Below are 20,821 nucleotides of genomic sequence, written 5' to 3'. Positions count from 1 at the left end.
GTGAGACCTTACCACATTTATGGTGTAGGAATTGTTTGTGTCTTGAATTAAACATAATTGTTTCCATTGCTCCATTCTCCTACTGTTTCGACTGCTACAAAATACCTAACACACCAACTTAATCATTTTTGACACGAATTCTGAAACTAGACTAAAGGAGCTAAGGGTATGGTTTTCTAAATGTTCTATCTTTTCAACAGATAAGTGACTTTTCATCTATGTGATTATAAGATCCTGTTGCTTTATATAACACCTCAAAACTTAAAAAAACTAGGTGAATTGCCCATAGATGTGTACATTTAAATAAGTGTGTCCATTATTAAATGGAAATCCTAATAATCAAATGACCCTAGTAAAAACAGTAAATTAATTCATCAATAATGTATTTCAAAGCAGCAACTTCCTAAGGGAAGATGAAAAAAGAAACTAAATGTAACATATGACCCATAATTTAAGAAATTCCGTCTCCTTATAGCTGGTAAACACATTTTAAAACAAATGAAAGCTGATCATTTAAGATATTTGACCAACCCCTTAAAGGAAGTGAAAAATTTTAATTATACACAAGAAAAAGAGAATGGATGGGTATGAACTTAGTTGTGTAAATATTTTTAATAAGCTTTTTTTACATCATGTATTTACAATGAAATCTATAGTTAAATTTGCAACTGTGCAAACCACTGTCTCATTATAAGATCAACAGGAAGTTTTTACTTAATTTTTAAAAACACAGGATAGCTTTTGTTTTAAGAATAATGCTTTCCTTTCCCCGTAGCAACAACTTCTACTTTAACTCTCTAGAGACAAATGCACTATGAAAAATTATTTAAGCCAATATAAACAAATGTTTTTAAACAACACTTGCATCTAAAGGCTTAAAAACTTTAAACACAGCAAATATATGCATGTACACACACCCTCCTAAAATGACTTCACACATACCAGATATTGGATGCTCTTCTTGCTGCTGGTTCAAAATTCACAAGTGACATATCACAGCCACCAGTCTCATAAAGCGTAGAAGAGAATTTACCTAGCAAATAAATGATTTTTAAAAAAAGAATAATCAGAATTTTTCCTTCAACAAACGCTAAATTTTGTTACAATTCAAGACAATTTACTATACCCTTTCCCAAAATATTTTAAAAGAAATGATTGGCAGGTAATTCAGCATGTGAACTGAGAAGAAATGTTAAACAGTGGTTCATAAATGTCAACATATGTAATCAGGTATAAAAAGTAAGGGGTTGTATCAGCTTTGCAATACCAGTCTCCTCTTTCTCCTCCCAGCACATTCTGAAGTAATCATATGAATGAATTTAATGTTGTTTAAAGTCACCTGACTACTTGCAAGTGGTGAGTGGCCATTGGGAAAGCTGCTTGTCTTAGACAGCTCAAACTGCAAGACAACAAATTTGTGTGATTACCTTCAGAGTTCTGTTTGTTTGGTGTATTTTTTTAGAAAAAGATGAAGATTGCCAAAATGGATATAAGAATAAAATATAGTAATGTTGGTAATTAAATTACAGTATTTAATGAACATTACTAGTTGTATGATTCTATAAGAACTCTGAAAAAATTTAAGAACACTACTTGTATAGACAAGTAGCAGTACTAAACTGATAAAATGTTTAGAAAATATGTTGGTTGTAAAGAAACAGAGGTTTTAAAAAAACTTTCTTAAAATGAACTCTATAAGATAAAATTATTTCTGATAATGGAATTTTTAAAATCTGGATACTGTCTGAAATTCATTCTCTTCCTTGACAATCTATGCTAGTCCATATCAATGGTGAGTTAGGGAGCATAAATATATGATTATAAATTTCCAGTAAGGCAATGAGAAGAGGTACACACCTCTAAAATCATGTGGGTCTAGTCCAGGCTGCTTTTAGAGCATTTACAAGGTTTTTGTTTTACTAGCTGGAATTACTGAGGTTATGAATATGAATAATATTAAAGGGCAATTTCACCTTCATGGCAGGGCTAAGAGATTTCTCTTCCATAACTACAATGAAAACAGTATACAATAAGGATTTTTATCTAAGTAGGATCCTTGAAACATGACAATAAAAGGCCTCCATAATTTAAGAATCTGCAGAACATTTCAACAATTCATTCATTATTTAAAAGGACTAGAATCAGGAAAAAAAAACTTTATTTAATAGGATTATTTGAGCACTTTCTATGAATCAGACAAAACATCCAAGTATTTTATTATAGTGTTTTCTGTAATGGCATTTTTTGGTCAGAATAATATACTCCTGCAATAAGAAAACAAAGCAGTCTGGGAAATGCTCAGTTCATTTGAAGTTTTTTAAGAGGATTATTCAGCATGTGGATTATCTCAAACTGCTGTTAGTCATGAGTCATTCACTCTTAGTACCTCTCCCAGAAACCAGATTAATAAACTAATATGAAATGATATAAACTGTCAACTTAGGTACTTCTTAAATGTATTACTGACAATTTTTTTGAAGTGGTTTGGTGGGTTGCAGAAATTGTTACTGAAGAAAAAAATAAAATAAAATACTGGCTTAACTAAAATTTAAAAATTATTTTTAAACTGCTATTTTTTATGCTCTGCTCTTTCCTCACTCATCGTGAATAATCGAAGACTGGTTATGCTACTATAATTAACTTACATTAATAAAAAAATATCTTATCAAAATCATAGATTGCACAAATACAGAAGAATTTTAAACCTATGTTAAATAGCTAAATTAGAGTAACAAAGAGCTAGAGAGCTTGGCTACTGTATGTGAAATTCAGTAAGAATGGATGCATAAATATTTTTATATCACATAATTTGTGTGTATTTTATAAGTAAGTTAATCCTGTATCCAATAGCATTTAAATTATTAAAATATAATCTGGTATTTAAGTATTCCATGGGATTTTTAGTAATATAAGTCTTGTTCTTGGGATATTGGATAAATATTTATATGCAACTGAAGTCAAATATAATACTCTTTGCTATTTTAAAATGGAAAAGTAAAAGAACATTATGTCACTACACAACTTGCTTTTACGTATAGGTGTCTAATATAAAACTTTTACAGACATAGTTGCATTTTAAATAAATACAAACAAAAATAAAACATATCCCCCAAAAGCTTTATAGACAGAAAGCTGGACAATTGAGCAGTTCTATTACTATATAAATCTACAACTCTGAATGCTTCTATCAAACTATACAAGTAATAAAACTTAGAAATTTAAACAGAAACATAAAACATGTCTAAGAAACAAGCAGCTATAATTTTAACAAATGTGTACGACTTCAACAGTACTTTTTATTTTTCCCTAAGAAGCTTTTGTCTACCTACTAACTGTAAGAACATGTTAAGGTTCCTAAAAATATACATACACATGTCAGAACAAACTAACATCCTATTAAGGCTTTCTGGTGTATTCCCAAGTTTACTCCACGAACAGAACAGATTCTATGTCCCTTATATCTTTGGGCTGGGAAACTGACAGCACTTCAGAAGTAACAAATTTTATTCAAAAGATAAGCAACTCAGAAAAAAAGTTACACTTCAGTGAAAACTTAGTAACATTTTAATGTATTAATATGATAACTTAAAGGCATCTTCAAAAATAACCAGAACAGAAATAAGTATATATTGTTTTGGTTTATAAAGATGAAGAATATTTTAAATTTGTCCAAATCTTCTTAGAATGCATAACAATTTCACATATATCTCATTTGAGATTAAAATCATGATCATAGTTAACCTTTAGATGCAAAGTAAAATATGTCCTTATCAATAACCCTATCTTAACATTATTCTTTAATTTAAATATAATTTCTAATGATCATGAATTGGGAAGAAAGTAGAACATCAATGAACTATATCTTCTTCACATGAATTATGATTATCAACCAAGTCATAACATCATAATTATACTCCCAGATCATAATTAATTATATCTAATAGAATGGCTCTGTCACAATTTAAAAAAGAAATAAATCCATTTCTGACAAAACAAACAAGATGGCGGCTGGAATTTCTACCATAGGTCAATTTATAAATGATGATCAACAGGAAGATGAGTGAAACTGGATACTGACTTAGGACAAAGGAACAAATGGTGGAACAGACAAATTCAAATAAACACTGGCAAAAAGCCTGATAAAAGACATGAGAAATGAATATGATTCTCTAACTTGTCCTACAAATAAAAATCTTTACCACATGACACAGAGTTAAATGCATCCAGACTGTAAGGCCAGTGCTCACCCAAGAAACCCAACTATTTGTTTCTTGGTGTCACTAATTTTACCTATGTATCCAGGAAGGAGGTGGGTGAACAGACGGACAAATCATCTGTTCAGTCTGCGTCCTCCAAACCGAACCCTGACACACTGACTTAATTGAAAGCACTTTTCTAGTATCACTCTTAGGGCAGACAGGGCTATAAGAGCAAAGAGAGATACAAGAGAGGCAACTTTATAAAGTGTTTTTTAGAAGGCTGTTAAAGGACCACATACAGCTATCTATATGACTAACCTATGTACTCTAAAAAAGAGATTATTTCTGATGGTGATATGTACTGGATATATTATTATATTTTTGAGACAAGGCCTTGGATAGTACCCCCCTTATTATCATGAGTGGTGACTATGAGTCTCTGAGGAAACATTTGTTTTCAACCAGACAGAAATGACTCATTTTATTGCTGCTTATAGGTTAATGGACTAGTTTCTCCCTAGACAAGAAGCCAGGAAACTTGCTGTAAAAGGCCAGATAAATATCTAAGCTTTGTGGGCCAGATGGTCTCTTTTGGAACAACTGAAATCAGCCACTATATGAAAGCAGCCACAGCAAAAACAAATAAATACATAGTTCCTTTATTTACAAGCTGGATTTTGCCCTAAGGCTATAGTTTGCCAACCCCTGTCCTAGACCAAAAGCCTCAGGCTTCTAAAAGTGCTTTAACTCTAGTGCTACAATGGAAATCAAGTCACTATGCCCTTACTGATTAAAAGTTTCAATACAGAAAACCAGTCCTTCTCTTCCTGGAAACACTGTGCTCGGTTTTTAAAACAGGAGAAGACAAAGGAAGGGCAGGTACAAGAACAAAGAGGCTGGTTTAGAAGAGAGCTTTTGAGGACTGGGAAGGAAAGACTGATAAGACTACTGCTTGGCAACAGTAAAAGAAATTTGCTTACTGATATATTTACAGACGTGGCCATAGTTCTCTCGTTCTGACCTAACAGGACATGCCTTACTTCACCGTTAAGTCTTCACTCCCACTATCTAATCACCAGATCAGGGGGCCCTTCTAAAAGTGAATGTCCAAGTTCATCTTCTGCTAAGATTTCATCATCTGCTCACATTTTCTTTATCTTGTTTAAATAATCCACAACAATGATATTGATGACATCACAAGTGATCAAGTAAGCAAAAAGGCAAACCACAGAATGGGACAAAATATTTGTAATTTGTATTTACCTGACAAATTAGCTGTATGTACAATATGAAAAGAACTCTTACACCTCAGTCAAGACAAACAACCCAATTTTAAAAGTAAATAAATGATTTGAACACAATTCACAAAAGAAGATATATGGATAGCCAATAAGCACATCAAAAGATGCTCATCATCCTTAGTCATAAGAGAAATGTAAATTTAAACTATACAATAAGATACCATTATACATCCATTAGGACTAAAATTTTAAAAGCTGACAAATAGCAAATGAATTCGCAAACATTGCAAAAACAGTTCATTAGTTTTATTTGCAACAGCCAAAAACTGGAAACAATGCAAGCATCCATTAACAGATGAATGGATATACAATATATAATATGCTCACACAATGGAATAATACTCAGCAACACCAAGGAACTACGAACACATGCAACATTATGGTGAATCTCAAAAGTGTCATTTGAAGATGAAACTAAATATAAAGGCCCACAAACTGTACAACTGCATTTATATGAACTTCTTGAAGAAGGAAAACCATAATGACCTAAAGTACACAGTGGCTGCCTGAGGTCAGAGGTGGAGGAGGCATGATGGCAAAGGCCTCATTCAAGAATTTTTTGAAGCCCTGGCTGGTTTGGCTCAATGGATGGAGCATCAGCCTGCGGACTGAAGGGTCCCAGGTTCGATTCCGGCCGGGGGCACGTGCCTGGGTTGTGGGCTCGATCCCCAGTAGGGGGCGTGCGAGAGGCAGTCAATCAATAAGTCTCTCTCATCATTGATGTTTCTATCTCTCTCTCCCTCTCCCTTCCTCTCTAAAAATCAATAAAATATATCTTTAAAAAAAAGAATTTTTTGAAGATGATGGAAATGTTCTGTGGTATTTCACAGATATGCACATCTGTTAAAGCTCATCAAACTGTACATGTTAAATGGATGCAATTTATCATACCTAAGTAATATATCAATAAAATTGATGTAAAAACAAAGAAAAAAAGACTGGTCAGGAAAGAATCGAAGTAAATGGTGAGTGTTAATACAGCATACAGTCAGTGAAATTCCCACAAAATAACAATCATGATTTTTGGAGAGTGGGTGGTATTTGTTGTTTTGTTTTTGTGCTTCATTTAAAAAATACTATGCATCAGAATATTCAAAAGTAGTGTATGAAATGAAGTTCCACACTCCCCAGAGATAGCCACTGCAGAGAGCAACTTCTGTGTTCCTCAGAACAATTTTAATACACATTTTGTCCCAAGATAAATGGATCATTCTCTGCACACACACTTTCCAAAATTTACTTCTTTTGCTTACTAAATAACTTAGCTATTCATGTCAATAATACAGATGCATCAAGTTCTGAATATTACATTATATTGATATACTATCATTTCTTTCAGGGTTCTCTAGTAAGAGACATTTAGGTTGTTTAAAGTTTTCAAAATTTTGGTTAATCCTCACCCAAAGATATTTTTCCCATTGATTCCTAGAGAGAGTAAAAGGAAGGGGGAAGAGAGAGAGAAACATCCATGTGAGAGACACACATCCATTGGTTGTCTCCCACACGTGCCCGGACCGGGTCTGGGGATCAAACTTGCAACCCAGGCATTGCCCTGTGACTATTTGGCCCACGGGCCAATGCTCTAACCATTGAGGAAACCAGCCGGGGTAAAAAAATATTCAATCTTTTAGTTGTCTATGTTTCCAAACCCTTCCCAAAAATGAACATCACTACATATTCAATGGATGAAAAATATCCCAATTCCATTTTTAATTTGTAATTTTAAAAAATATGAGCAGAGCTGAACTGTTTGCCCATAATTGTAAGTCACTTGTATTTTTTTAAACTCTCAACTTTTCTAGGTCACTAATCTTTATCTTAATGAAGTGTTTATTGTCTTACAGTGACAGACTGATGACTGACCTCCAGTACTCATTCTCTGCCTATTCCTTTAGTAATAGGACCTTCCCCACACTGAATTTCAGCTTGGCATATTCACCTAGTTAGAGCTATTTCATCTCTCTTGCTTGAAGTTGCCATGTGACATGGGTCCAGGGGAGGTAGGAGAAAGTGACAGGCACATTTCCCAAGTTACAATCTGAAAGTTTATAAAGGCTACCTGTCCTTAACATTTTTCTTAGCCACCCCTCCCTTCCTGTTTTCTGGGGATATGTCAACAACTGAAGCAAGTCACTATAGAGGAGGTAGGGAAGCCACATGGGGAAGAAAACAGAACCAGCCCATCTGCTAGGGAAAACTCCCATTAGACTGTAAAGAAAGAAATGTAAACTTTTCTTTTATTTCAGTCACTGATTTGGGGCGAGGGGGAAATGGATTCCTACATTAAAGAATCTTACCTAGCCTAGCTGGTTTGGCTCAGTGACAGAGCCTCCGCCTGCAGACTGAAGTGGCCCGGGTTCAATTCTGGTCAAGGGCACATGCCGTTGCAGGCTCAATCCCCAGTAGGAGGTGTGCAGGAGGCAACCAGTCATTGATGTTTCTTTCTCCCTCCCCCTTCCTATTTGAAATCAATAAAAAAAATACTTTTTAAAAGGATCTAACCTATATTCCAACTAATGCATAGAGTAATCAACTTTAATTTAGAATGTTAATCTTAGAAAGCAGATAATTTAATCTAGTGCTTCAATGAATTCTTTACAAGAGAGGAGCAAGAGGTGAATCAGACCTCTTAACCAGCCCTTGTTGATATCTGTCATATGCCTAGATCAGCAGTTCTGGCATCCAAGCTTTTAAAAATAATATGCCAGTAGTCTATGCACAGTATATATAAAAAAACTTCTGAGCAATATCTAGAGGATGGGGTTAGAATAGATGAAATAAAATTTATCTGGGTTTATTTTTAATTTACAATATTTGTGGGGATAAAACAGACACTCTCAAACCCTGCCAGAGAAAGTGTAATGGTACAAGCTTTCCATAAAGCAATTAACAGCATATACATCAAAGCCCCAATGTTTATTCCCCTTGACTGATTATTCCATTTCAATATATTTATCCTAAAGAAAATAATCACTGCTGTACAGAAGAGTACATAAGGATGTTCAACAGAGTGTTCATTACAACACATATAATACCTCAATAAAAAAGAAAAAAAAAAGAACATATCAGGAATTATACTGAATACTAACAATGGGGTTAGTTACTGGTTGAATAAATTATGATAAATATTAATGACATTAAGAGCATTCATGTAACTGACTTACTATTGCCAGGCACTGTGCACAGTTCTAATTGCTTTGCATATTTTAAGATATAACCTTCACCATAAACCTATGAAGTAGATATCATTATTACTCCTTTTGATAAATCAGTAGCCCAAAAGTCACACAGCATGTTCCCAATTCTGTTTTAAAAAAATATACATGTGAGCATTATAAAAGAAAAAATTATAAAATATTAATGGATATCTTTAAGTGATGAGATTACAGATACTTCATTTCTTCATTATATTTTCCAGTATTTCTTAATTTGTATTTCCATTATAAGAATGGGAAAAGTAAAAAAAAAAAAAAAAAAAAGAAGAATGGGAAGTGTTCTAATTTTATCAAAAAGAAGTATAAGAATATATCCCCTGACCCTTTAACACTTCTTCCTTCTAGATATAGTATAGCATTTTTATTGTATCAAAAGAAACATTTTACTTTCATTTATATATACTTTATGTTGCCCTCCCCACAAAAAAATAGAATTTAGTAGTTTTTGTATTCAAAAAATAACAATAGCCTGGGCTGGTATTACTCAGTTGATTGAGCATGGCCCCATGCACCTAAGGTTGCAGGTTTGATTCCCGGTCAGGATACATACCCAGGTTTTAGGTTTGATCCTGGGGCTGTGGTGCACGCAAGAGGAGACCAATTGATGTTTCTCTCTCACATCAATGCTTGTCTCTCTCTCTCTCCCTCTCCCTACCTCTCTCTCTAGAATCATAAATAAATAAATAAATAAATAAATAAATAAATAAATAAATGTAACAATAAAGGATAAGATCAAGGTTGCTGTAAAAATAATGTAAATTTTTGTTTAGATAGATAAAAATTATCTACCATAACATAGGGGACTGAAATAGAGACTCTAAGGTCCCTTATAGCCTCTTAACTCTGTATTCATAGCAATTAGGAAAAGTACTTATGATGTATCCCAAAATGCTACAGAGTAGTACAAACACATACCTTTTTTAAACACCAGAATAACTCTATTAAACTCACTAAAAGTACAGATCATCTGAGTCTCTTCCTTTTAAAGTGAAAATGTTTAAAGCCTCCGAATCATGTTTCTGCTTCATAATGCACAGCTGCTGTAAACTGCTTAATGAAAAGGGCAGTAAGGTAGTGCAGATTTCCTTTACGTCTTTTTCTAGAGCTGACTACATTTTCAAGTTAATAAGTTCTGCAGTAAAGCAGATTATTTCGAAGAATACTTTCTTTGTCAACCCTTGTACAATAATGAAACAAAAGAATACCTTAGAAAACCAATTCACTTACCACGTTTTCAACCTCTAATACACTAATAAAATTAGAAAAGGCTTAACTTATTCTCATTATAACAGCATTTTTACATGAAAATAAAGTAATTTTGTATATATTTTTTCAAAGCAATTATCCACCACTAATTTCATACACAGGAAAAAAACACACATAAATTTTCCTATTTTATCTGATCTTATCTGGAACATTTCCTCTGAGAGGCTGTGTTATATATGAAGTTTAACTATCAACTACAACAGCATGTTTCATTACTGCATCAATTTATTCAACTTAATTCAAAATAGGAATTCACATAACAACTGAGAAATGACTGCTAAATTTTATAGAAAAGGCTTAATATATATAAGGTTATCTGAATTCAGAATCTCTGGTGTGACTTATCTGGGCACTAAGCACAGCTTGTTTTATTTAGTAAAACTGCAATTTAATTCAGAATATAGTAGGAAATCAACTGCAAATAAACAAGTCCAATCAAAGTTTGATGAGAAGGAAATTAAACTTTAAAATGTGTTTTTTTAAAAGAGCAACATTGAAGAGTTTGAGAAATTCTTTTATAGTAATTTCCTTTTCAAAAATGTTCATTTTAAAACTTATCCATAACTTCCATCATTTAAATCTTTTTAAAAATAAGTCTTCTTGGAAATGAAGTCTATCAATAAAAAAGAAAACCACCCAAATGTTTCCAACCAGGTTTTAAATTTTATACTTATAATTCAGTTTTACCTAATAACCTTGAAATTCTAGTCAAAATACAACAGAGAAATAAGGCTTCTCAGTATAAGAAATAAATGTGGTTATCTACTATGACACCACAGAGTAAAGATATAGAAAACAGTTAAACTACCTATGCTTTTAATTAAATAATGCCTGATTATAAAGTTTCTTTTAATCCAAAAGGACTATTCCTCAGTTTAAAAGTAAATGCACAATTATTACATATACAAACATTTATATGTACTCAAATATATATATATATGTATGAGTGTATATATGCAATTTGGTGTATATGTGTATGAGTATTTTATGTAAATGTATTATGTGTATGTATACATTTTCAAACATAAATAGTATACACTTAAAATTTTTCAATTAAAGGAGCTAAATTTGGAAAGAAGCAATTTTGGCAAATAACTCTACTTTTAGGGAACATCACAGCTATCTTTAATATATTTGATTACTAGTATATAATACCAAATTCATTCACACAAAATTATCTTACTATTGTTAACTGAAATCATGCAGAAAATTAAACTATGCAACAAAAATATTCTATTATACTATATTATTTAAAAAAATCAATGTCTACCAACCCTTTAAGCTCAGCTGCAGTTCATTTTCAGAATCTTTTTCAGCCAACTTTGTGTGCTATGGAATATTAGACACTGTCCATTGATTGCTTGGTGGTTTTTTTTTCATTTTTACTATGTATTCAATTTGACAGCATTCAGCTACCACAGTCCAAGAACTAGCTATCAGAAAGCAGCTAATATAAAAGAAAAAAATCTAAATTTCAAGAGAATTTCCTGAATATCCCCCAGTAGATGCTCAAGTCATCTCCAATCTGAAAGCCTTTTTATCTTCAGAACTATCAACATAACTCATCTATATATATAAAAGCCTAAGCAACCTTCTGACCGATAGCTATGACGCGCACTGACGACCAGGGGGCAGATGCTCAACGCACAGGCATGGAAACATGGAACAGACTGATGAATCTCAGAGGGAAGGGGGGAGATGGGAGGGCGGGAAGAGATTAACAGAAGATCTTATATGCATACTAGAGGCCCAGAGCACGGGTTCGTGCACTGGTGGGGTCCCTCGGCCTGGCCTGCAGAGATCAAGTCAAATCCACGCACTGGGCCTCCGACATCCCCCGAGGGGTCCCAGATTGAGAGAGGGCGCAGGCCAGGCAGAGGGACCCCACCGGTGCACGAATCTGTGCACTAGGCCTCTAGTATATACATATTTTCAATAATCTGCATGTGTATTTAGAGTGAGACTTTTATTGAGAAAAATCATTTACTGTTTAATTTTATGCTTGATTCGACAAAAGTCTAAAAATCCAAATGGATCAAAACTAAGCCTTTCTACTTTAGTTAATCTACTACCATAAACCCAATAGGAATGGTGACGGTGACTGTAATTTTATAGGCACAAACTAACAAATCCTCTGTTCGTAGAAACTTTGGGTTAACTTGAGGGAAATACCAATAAAAAGATATTATTAACTGAATATACTTGCAACTAAAAATACCTCATTGTTTTTTAAGTCAAAGCAAGTAACTAAACTGAAGTCTATCTTACTTTCTCACAAACACCCTCCTTATGGACTCCCTTGCTTCTTTAAATTACAAACTCAAAAGCCAAAGCATTCTAAAATTAAAATGTTTTGTTGTCCTCTCATTTTATTTAGAAATCACCACACATTCTAATGTAATAAGTATCTTAGATGACCATTTTCAAGTTTCTATAAGATTTCATCAATATGCATATCTAATATTTATTAATATCTCTTGTAACTAAAGATAATTACAAAATGGAAAGAGAAAAAATAAATAGCATTTTAAATTTTATTATACCTAATTTGGGCACCTTACACCACATATCCTTCTAATCAAAGCAGCAACTGGATTATTATCTCTATAAATGATAGTTATAATATGGATAAACAAAATCACAGTGAACAAATGGAATCCTTTCAAATGTGTACTTTTTAATAAGAATTTCATTATATTTATTTAAATTGTTAATAATCTGCATTCTGAGCACAAGAAAGAGAAATTGTATAGAAAAATGAAAACCAAAGTAGTATAAAACACTGTCATTAAGGCACGAAACTGGTATTCTAGTGGATATTCATTAAGGCTTTAGACTATACAACCCCTCTGAGAATTAACTATTTAATAACTTATATTTATAAATATATTAACACAAAAAGAAAAACTTTATGAAGTTCTTATTTGATACTAGTATAGAGCCATAAATTCCTCAAAGTCAGGTGATGAACATGGAAGTGAAATATACAATAACTAAAAGAAAGATTCTATAGTAACAGACCATTAGTAAGCAATTCTGCCTTTCGTGCAGCACATTCAGAGAATTCAAAGAAATTAAGACTTAATCAAAATAATTTTTTAAATCAACATTTTCCCACGTGGTACAAATAATGCCAAGGAATAACAGAACTGCCCAAACCATTCGTGTGAGCATTCATTCATCCTTTTAACTACCTATTAATAATAGACATGCTCAAAAGAAAACACAGAAAAACCATTGAAACAGAAAAGGGAAAAGCAAATGTCAAATGTTCCTTACACAAAGGGCAAATCCTTTCAAAAGTGCTATCTCAAGAGAGAATTGCAATCACTGTTACCCATTATCTGCTGCATTAAAGTTTCTATCACCAAGATTACATAAGGCCTGCATACCAAGTTCATCGTGCAAACTGCTGCCGCCTACAGCAGATGCATTGTCATGTGATGCTTCTAAGTGGACACTCCCATTTCTCACCAGCAAGGAGGCACTAGCACTGAGCACTGCAGCCTGGGAAGGGGGGCGGGACTGGCCTTTGACCTGGGCTGTGGACTGCTGGCCTTGCTGCCCATCTTGAAGGCTAGGAAAAAACATGGATTGGGGAGACATTACAGGGAAGAAAAGAGAAAACAATAGCTAGAATGAAGTCAATATAGAAAAAACTGATTAAAAAATTTTTTTTCTAATGTAACCTAAGAACCAATAAACTTTGTAAAATATACAGATTATACTGCCGGCTTAAGTTTTCTGGTCCTTAGAAATCTGATTCATAGTGATGAGCGCAGTAAACATTTAATGTATATGTAAATCCATCAATCTGTGACTTCTTTCCACCTCGAACCAAAAAAAGTTCTGGTATAAGGAAAGAGAATGCAGCAAAAAAGAATCACAAGTACATAAAATATATGTGGGTTATAGCTGTTCCCAATTAAATCCTATTTTTCAGTTAAATACACACTTTTATTTATAACTTGTAATACTAATTCTAAAGTTGTTCTTTCAAATATTCTGAAATCTCAAATTCACAATAAAACAAAATTTCTACCCACCTGAAAACCAAAGAATCTTTATGAAATTCAACCAAGATGACGATTTTGAATTTAAAAAGTCACAAACTAGTGTAAGAGAACCTGAATAGCAAACACCAACTCAACCGAGTGAATTAATGACCACTGGGACACTGAAGAAGTATAATGTATAGTATGAAGAGTTTTTCTCTATGAAAAGCCCATATGCTTCTGAAATAAGGCCACAGGCCTTATACACAAGATGTTAGTTAACAATAATTATGTTCCCTTAAATTTTGTTAGTATCTTTCTCCAATCCAAGTTATGGTGTCATTAACAAGAATCTATCATTTTAGGAAATCTCAAAAATAATTAGGAAACTAGTAATTTCTCAAGGGATATCATTAACTTTTCTAAACTTAATAATATTCTAAAAATACTTAGTATTTTGTGCTTACAAATTGATTATTAAAATTATTTATCTAAAAATTATCTAAATTAAGAAACTATATTCTTAACTTTTATATTTTTATATATTTATTTTAAAACACTGTGAATTTTAATATCCTTAGTACAATACACAAATTTAAACTGATGAAACTCATGAAAACATTTTGAGTATAATTACTATATGTTATTTTCTACATTATGTTCAATGCAATAGTGCATTTCTATTACTAAAATCATTAGACCTTCAGGAAAAATAAAGAAGAATGCTACTTAGGATGGCCTCCTTCAGTTATTTTAGTATTTTCATGATTATCAACTTCTCTGAATTCAATGTAATGGTTTCTCTGATGCCTATAAAATAAACTCATCTGCTGCAACTGAAGAGAGGTGTAATTTGAAATAGCCTTGAAATAAAAGATTTAAGTAGAAAACATATATTGCTTACATCTACAGTTATGGCAACAGAATACATTCTGGAACTGCATTGTCTGATTCAGGAGGCACATAAGAATTTAAAGTAACTAAAATTTTATTTTCTCAGTCCCACTAACCATATTTCAAGTGCTTACCAGTCAAAGTGCCTAGTGGCTACCATAGCTAAAAGCTACCAGAATAGGTAGAAGTTAGTGTCTACCTTACAGGACAGTGTAGATTATAGACCTATTCCACCACCACAGAAAGTTCTACTAGCCACCTCTACTGGAACATTCATCTCCCAGGTTTCTTTCAGCCAATGAAAGGTATATATTCTAAGTAGAGCATAGAAATGTATGTAACATACAAAAAAACAAGTCTGCAAAATGCTGATTTGGCAATGCTTACTGGCATTTTTAAGACATAACTATAAAAGTATTCAGTTAGTAACTTATTTGGAGTAGAATCCTATATAATAGAGAGGTAATATGCAAATTGATCCTCACACCCTCGCACAAGATTGCTGCCCCCATGTGGTCAAAGATGGCTGCCACATAATGGCCAGCAGGTGAGGGTAGTTGTGGGCGATCAGGCCAGCAGGGGAGGGCAGTTGGGGGGATCAGGCCTGCAGGGGAGGGCAGTTAGGGGCAACCAGGCCATCAGGGGAGGGCAGCTGGGGGTGACCAGGCCAGCAGGGGAGGGAAATTGGGGGTGACCGGGCTGACAGGGGAGCAGTTAGGCGTCGATCAGGCTAGGGGTGATCAGGCTGGCAGGCAGAAGCAGTTAGGGGCAATCAGGCAGGCAGGCAGGTGAGCGGTTGGGAGCCAGCAGTCCCGGATTGTGAGGGGGATGTCCGACTGCCGGTTTAGGCCCGATCCCATGTGGGATCGGGCCTAAACCGGCAGTCGGACATCCCTTGAGGGGTCCCAGATTGGAGAGGGCACAGACTGGGCTGAGGGACAACCCCTCTCCCCGACAGTGCACGAATTTCATGCACCGGGCCTCTAGTTTTTTGTATAATAGACATAAATCAAGAGATGATCTTAAGAAATAATATAATCAAACATGTTTGTATATCCTTTACATATGTAAAGTCTGTTATTCTTCCTCAGAAACTTCCTAAACTTATCCACAAACCTTACCAAAATGACCAAATTTCACAAGGGAGAAAATTCCAAGGAAAAATATTTAAGTAGTTCAAGCACTGTGTCCCTTTGGATGCACAAAACAGCAGAATTTTATAGAACATGTTCTCAACAAATTTTCCTGTCAATATTTTTCACTGAAAGTCATAAAGAGAGGTTCCATATGGCAGTTAGGTATATTTTAATGTGAACATATGAGATTCCACTAATCTTCAACATATCCAAATACATAGAAAGGTTTTCAAAATATCAGGTGATACATGAAAACTCCAGAATAAAGAAACAAAGTAAATTAGCCAAAATCTAGTGTTTATAAATGTCAAATTTTTGAACATAAAAAGCTAGTCATAAAATGTTTCAGTCCTTCGAACTCTTGTTCCTGAAAACAGGAAGCATGTCATTTCTGCAGAAATTATTAGGAAAACTGCTCCTTGGAGAGTTGTACATTACCTTAAGATAATAATTGACAAGAAATTAATCTTTTTAAGAGTACAATTACATATCAAAACTACGAGTTTGAGAAAAGACAGCAACTATTTTACAACACAGCACAAGGAAAGGTAGAAATTTATCTATGGGCTATCAATAGCATCACTGACAGGCAATCTTACTAATGAACATTTCCAATTTAAATGACAGGAAAATATGGTTGGTCTTTCTTTCCTCTGTACACTTACTTATTTAGTATTTGACATATTCTGACCTACACTGTCAGTTATCTTTATATGTGTCTGTACAACTAAAAAGTAAACTCAGAGTTTGATCACATTATTCCTATGAATTTCCAGATTCTGAGTTGGAAGAGTGTCTTGAGCACAGTACACAAACAACAAATATTTAGCAGATCCATTCCTGAGCACCACAAAATGATGCCTATGAATACCTAGTCAGACTCTGTTATTGCTATGACTTTATTTGACTACAGATCTTTCAATTTTATACTTTTAATAATAAATCTAAGGATACACTAAAGCTTTTTTCCCTTCTCCAAAATGCACTAATAATTTTTCATTCCACCCCATTAACTAGAGTTCTAAAAAATACCACATTTTGGCTGATAAGTATAGATATATAGACTTCTTAATATTAATGTTACAAAATTTTTAAATTTTTGTCTTTGATTTTATCTCTAGTAACTGGGAAAGACTAGTAAGGGCCTACAGTAAAACATATCCTACAAGGCAAACGTAATGGGAAAAAACACACACACTTTTTAAATTATTTTTGAAACAGGATATTCTAATGAGCATAAAAAATTCAAATTTTCTTTGTAAGGAAATTGATGATTCACTCCCAATCCTTGGAGACACATTTTCCCCCATTGCTTTTTAGAGTCTCAATTATTTAGACTATTCACTAAAGTTTAAAATAAATTAGATTTTACTAGTATTTCTATAATAATTGTAATTAAAGCATTATCACACCTATTCCATTTATTTTTGACAAATTTTCCAAGTTTTGCATGAACGTGCCATCCTGTATTTACTTTAAGATTATTATTATGTAAACCACACTGAGAATTAACACCAATATACTAGTACTTTTCCTGAACAGTTTTGCAATTTAAAAAGATGATTTTAGTAAATTGGTGTTTCTCATAATTCCTCACAGCTAAATTTTATCTTATTTCATCCATGATGAAGTCAGCCTATTTAAAATACATATAACCTTCCTGGAACCTGGATAAAATCTACAAGCTGACTACTGGAAAACTACTTTCCAAAAATTCTAATGTGAGCCCTTTTTAAGTAAGTTTCATATCATATCCGCATTTGAATGGTGATAGATTTAAAATCCTATAAAACATGGAGAAATCCTCCATGATTGGCTGGAGTTAGAACACAGTTCTTTAATATTCCACCAGGCAGAGAAGAAAACTAATTTCTCTATATTTGTTTGATGAATGGGATCCAGCAGACTCATTTGTGGCAAAGAAAGGAAGGATTTTTAAAGACTAAAAAAGAGGTTTAAAAAAAGGATTAATAAATGTCAACATGGAGTGAGTAGGAAAGCAAAGATACCTATAGCAAGTATTATTCAAGGGACAAAAAGAAGAGGTTAGAAAGCACAAAACAGAAAAAGTAAAATGAAATGCTGAGCTTTCTGTAGTTTGGTACTACCCCAAATCCGTAAGAGAAAGAAAGTTACTTCAGGGAGCACAAAAAAAGAGGAGGAAAGGAAACAGAAGAGGAGGACTCACAAAAAGCAAAGGTGCTCAGAACAGGTTTCTAGATCCACTGTTTCTTTTAATTGGTGCCTTCCCATTTTTATATTTTAAATATTGCTTAAACTAATCCATACTACTTTTTACAGAATTATGTATTACTGTAGATTAATTAGGAACATGACCTATGAAAGAAGAGGTTCCTGATTATAATGTAAAATAATCAAGTCATAAATCCCAGAGGAATATAAAATAAAAAAATAAGGATTTTGCTACTCTTAAGAACAATATTTCAGCAAGGAATGTGGTTTATCTCTTCCAACCTACCATGCATTCAACAGCAGTTATTTCATCAAATGCTCCTCCTTTTGAATTTCAAATTAAAATATAGGTAAATAATTTGGATAATAGTGCTTTCAGACACAAAGATTAATAAAAGTATATAGTATAATATGTGCACTGTTTAAGCAAGCACATGTAAAGTATGTTTGTCTATATTTGTATTCTTAAAAGAGAGCACAAATTTTTTAACAGATTTTTATATTTCTAATTCAAAACATAAACTCATTAGATTTGACACAACTGAGAATAAAACACTAAAATTTTAATGGAAAATTATTCCCAATATTATAAACAGATGCTTTCTTAATTAGGACACTGGAAAAACTTAAAATGTGTTTTTAAGCAATACAAAATATATATTTTAGTGAAATAAAATAATCAAACTGGTTTCAAGCAGAGATCAGTTTGTTATTCCTCAACAAGTTTATCATTCAGAGTATATTTGTTCATATTAAACACTGTCAAGATGTTGTATTATTGGTAATTTGGAGTAAAAAAAAAGGAAAAGCTGACTTAAGGTCTCTCTATATTTCTAAAACTAGTTTAAACTGATTTTTCTATTTAAAATTGGGTAAACCAATCTGATCATTTTGTTTAAGAAGTGCAACACAGAGCATGCATAATGCAATGGGTTCATGATCACATGCAGAGAAAGCCTACAGAGCATAAAAGTATAGGAGGGAAACCGGAAGGAAAAGAAAAACAGCCATTTCAATGCTTTCCTGAGCTGACAGAGCAGGTTAGAATGTCTGTTACACGCATGCTAAGCTTGGTGGAATCTTAAGATACCATACCTTAGGGGTGATCCGATGAGCAATGTAGGAGGGGTAGGGTTACTCCCTGCATTGTGCCGGCGCCGTACTGCCTGGCGCCTAAATGTGCTGCGTTCACGGCGAAATGCCACGGCCTCCTCGCTGGCCTGTGCTGCTGCATTAAGACAGACTTAGGTCAAACAGGAGCCTAGGTCAGAGATGTAAATAGCTGCTGAGCCTGTCTCTCCCTGACTTCCCACCCTCAAAGGTAAAGGAACTTGTTTAATTGAGCTAAATGGTTTTCTTACATACACTGTTGATCTATCATAATCAGAAACAAAATCAGTCCTTTACTTAGAGCTGTTTCTTTAAAAATAATGTTTCTGATCTATTATCTGCCCTCACCATAGTCTCTTCAACTGCAGTTTCCTACTTTAAGATCTGTTGTTTTATTTTTTGAAGTCTCATTTATTTAGTCCCATATTCCTCTATTCTCCTTTTACTTAAGTCAGCTTTGAAAGTATAGTATTTGTCAGTTCCGACTAACGATGTGGGGCCTTAGTTTCTCACTCGTGAGGACAGTAAAAGCAGCAACCACAGTACTTCAGCTCTGATGCCGAGGAAGAAGGCTCTAGTCCACCTCACCCAACCCTGTGCCACAACTTTGGCAGCATTAATGAAACCACCGACTGCTAGGATGCACAATTAGATTTTACAATGTTTCAGTCCAAGGCAGCTGAAATATCTATCAACTGTGAAGTAGTTTACTGCCATCAAACTTTGGTCAACTCTACGCCCTAGCCCTGGTCCCCTCAACATTAGGAAGCAAATATCAGCAAAAAGGCAAATATAGGAACTCATAACTTCATCCTAAAAGTAAAGTACAAACTAAAACCAATATACAATGAGAAAATCACAACAGTGGTTTAACAGAATCTATAATAAATAAAATAATAAAAGCATACTATGCTAATTAGACAGGGCTGTGAGGAAAGCCCAGGTACCAGGTGCCTGCCAGCGGCAAGAGGGAAGCCCAGGTCCCGGGTGCCAGAGGGAAGCCGGTGCCGGCAGCCAGGGGAAGGGAGGCCTACTCTTGCACGAATTTCGTGCATCGGGCCTCTAGCTACTACATAAAATTTTATAAAACCATTGACTTGAGTTTCTAAAACAATATGCAAAATGGTGTTTATCCATTTGAATTGAAAACAATCGTTTCCTAGTGATCTAAATATCTTAAAAGTCATTTTGATTTATAGACAGGATATTTTGAAACTAAATATAAATAAAGACAAACAACTTAGTGCAGAAACATTCTTTCCAAATATATAACTCCTTTTTCAAAGTATAAAATGGATTACAAAACCAATGTTTTGTTTAGATTTCAGTACTAAGCCTTCTTAAACAGTTTAAAAGTGTTACTAATTCTCAAATTATTCTGCTTAGCAATACTCATTTCCATCACTGTGAATGTTGATTAAAAAACAAAGTATTCAAAAAACCCCCACAAAGTATTCTTTTAAATGTTTACATTTTATCCTCTCCCCAGGTTGTACCAGTAAATATTCTTTG

At 33.7% G+C, this 20,821-nt stretch overlaps 1 protein-coding gene across 8 annotated transcripts in view; it reads right to left on the bottom strand.

The window, feature by feature from the left end:
- Window positions 1-20,821, bottom strand: part of PCNX1 (pecanex 1) — a 159,650-nt gene that overhangs the window by 70,142 nt on the left and 68,687 nt on the right. For 5 of the 8 annotated variants that reach the window (XM_079768039.1, XM_079768032.1, XM_079768034.1 and 2 more), the window contains 3 exons: window positions 19,295-19,427; window positions 13,374-13,558; window positions 943-1,033 (listed from right to left, as the gene is read on the bottom strand). In XM_079768039.1, the coding sequence (XP_079624165.1) occupies window positions 943-1,033; window positions 13,374-13,558; window positions 19,295-19,427 (409 nt within the window). The remainder of the gene's footprint in view (window positions 1-942; window positions 1,034-13,373; window positions 13,559-19,294; window positions 19,428-20,821) is intronic. The other 3 variants (XM_079768036.1, XM_079768037.1, XM_079768035.1) reach the window with 2 other exon arrangements.

Source organism: Cnephaeus nilssonii (assembly GCF_951640355.1).
Source record: "Cnephaeus nilssonii genome assembly, chromosome: 4".
Taxonomy (NCBI): domain Eukaryota; kingdom Metazoa; phylum Chordata; class Mammalia; order Chiroptera; family Vespertilionidae; genus Cnephaeus; species Cnephaeus nilssonii.
This window is presented reverse-complemented; position numbering and strand designations above follow the sequence as displayed.